Raw genomic sequence first — 2281 nt, forward strand, 5'->3', positions numbered from 1 at the left:
TTTGTCTTACCTGATTTCTGGAACCGCTCTTCCCTGGACTCGAACGCGGTCGTTGTCGTCATGGTCAACTCCTCTCTCTGCGTCTAAAGTCGGCCGACATACACAACGAGCTAACTGGACAAACTGGTTGCGGCGGGAAAGCCCTCCACACGGAGGTAAGCGGTCAGTCAGTAAGCGCCAAAAGGAACGGCTACATAATTCACGGTCTCCAGAAACGTCCACGGGACAACGTTTTCAGAATAAACCTGGATTGGAAATGGTTGTTACATTTTTCCCTGTTATTTAAAAGATTAAAGCCACACTGAGTTTTCCAAATAGTCTGTGATAATGTACTATCTATGGATTTCGATCTAAGGACTTCAGTACTGTTTTTAACATGACTCTCTTATCCTCCAGCTTGAGAAGGCACTGACCTATGAGAAGCTCATGGAGTGGACCAAACCAGAAGTGATGCGTCAACAGGAAGTTCAAGTCTCTCTGCCCAGATTCAAGATGGAGCAAACCTACGACATGAAGAGTCTTCTGATCAGCATGGGGATGGAGGATGTGTTTGACCCAAAGAAGGTTAATCTAACAGGCATGTCCTCCAGCAATGACCTGGTGCTGTCCAAGGTCATTCATAAAGCCTTCGTTGAGGTCAATGAAGAAGGAACCGAAGCGGCTGCAGCCACTGATTTATTTAAGGAACTTTCCTTGTTCTCAACTCCAAAAACCTTCACTGCAGATCACCCGTTCCTTTTCTTTATCCGACACAATCCCACGAATGTCATTCTGTTTTATGGACGCTTCTGTTCTCCTTAGAGTGCTAATGATGGTGTGATACTAACAGGGGCGGACTTAGTGACTTGGGGGCCCTAAGGAATTCCAGGTATGAAGCCCTAGCCTTAAAACTCAAAACACTCCCTTTCTAGATGTTTTTTTTCCTCTGTAGATTCGTTTTCGAGGGGGTTTTTTTTTGTTTGTAAATAAACAGCATGCTAAAAACATGTTTTAAGTGGAAGCTTTATCCTCTTAATGTAAAATTAAATACAATAGTCTGCAACAGTTGTGTAGTGGTTTGTACGTCGACACATGCACTCTGATGCTCACGGCGACCTGAGTTTGATTCTGCCTCGCAGACCTGTGCCGATCCTACCCCACTCTCTGCTCCCCCCAAAAACATGTTAAATTAAATACAATAAATTCACAAATTAAAGAAAAAAAAAAAGTTCACAAACTAACTATATCCTCCTGAGACCCAAAGAAATATATATATTTTTTATTTCTGTGATTTCCTACATCCTACAAGAGTTTTTACATTTTGTTTTTATTTTTAATTTTACAGCATGTCCACTATAGTGGACTACAGGACCATTTTAGTTGGTAACTGTCACCGTACCTCGCGTTATTGCTCTCTTCTCCTGCCTTGCATTACAGATGACCTCTTTTTACCTGCTTTTATTTGCATTCACAAGAGCACCGGTCATTTCAGCTAATTCTTTCCACCTGCCTTTTATTCCCTATTTACAGCACTTCATTTCCCTTCATGTTTGTTGTCGCTTGTGTGTCTGTGCGAAGCATTCCATTACTCACCATGTATTTGCGTCCAGGACTGCCAGTGAGCGAGCGTCCCGTTGTTCTGGGGTTTTTTTCCTTGATGCTTCCTCAGCGTTCACCCAACTGGGTTACTTTGGTTTTGATGCTTTCCCTGAGACCCGCTCCTTAAATAAAGGCTTTGTTTGTCTGCATTTGAGTTCACCTCTTCATTGCTTGTGACAGGAAACGACCGCCACTCAGACAACAAAACTGTACAGGATATGGCTGTAAAGGGATAATAATCCAATATTAATGCAACAAAAACAAAACAAGAGCCATTTTTTTCTTTTGTATTGAAATTCCTGAAACAGTTCAGTCTGAAAGAGAGCCGAACTCAAAAAAACAACACAAAAGTGATGTTAATCCAAAATAAATTTAGCATATAAGTGATTTAAAACTGATTCTCATTCTCTAATTGTCTCTAATACTCTAATTGTCAGACTCTAAATCAGAGTCTCCCTCAACTATCGTATAAAGAATCCTCTCTGCTTCAGTTCTGCCCCCTACAACATACGTACAGTTCATTAGCCATATTTGTGATTAGATTTTATTATTTGCTTGTGCAGTAGGAGTGTGAACCTACACTGGTCTCACGGTTTGGTTCGGTTACGATTATCATGCCATCGTTTCGATATCTATTCGTGCATCGACGATGCTTTCCATACATAATTAGATTTTTTCTTCACAACACAAGAATTGTTTTTTA

The 2281-nt window shown here is 41.0% G+C and overlaps 1 protein-coding gene across 1 annotated transcript in view; it reads left to right on the forward strand.

Annotated features, from left to right (window-relative positions):
• LOC130242813 (leukocyte elastase inhibitor-like) overlaps positions 1-1928 on the forward strand; it is a 16937-nt gene extending 15009 nt beyond the window's left edge. The window contains exon 7 of the mRNA XM_056474738.1: positions 397-1928. Within this exon, the coding sequence (XP_056330713.1) occupies positions 397-801 (405 nt within the window). The 3' untranslated portion in view covers positions 802-1928. The remainder of the gene's footprint in view (positions 1-396) is intronic.
• The last annotated feature ends 353 nt before the right edge of the window (positions 1929-2281 follow it).

This window comes from Danio aesculapii, chromosome 16 (assembly GCF_903798145.1).
Source record: "Danio aesculapii chromosome 16, fDanAes4.1, whole genome shotgun sequence".
Taxonomy (NCBI): Eukaryota; Metazoa; Chordata; class Actinopteri; order Cypriniformes; family Danionidae; genus Danio; species Danio aesculapii.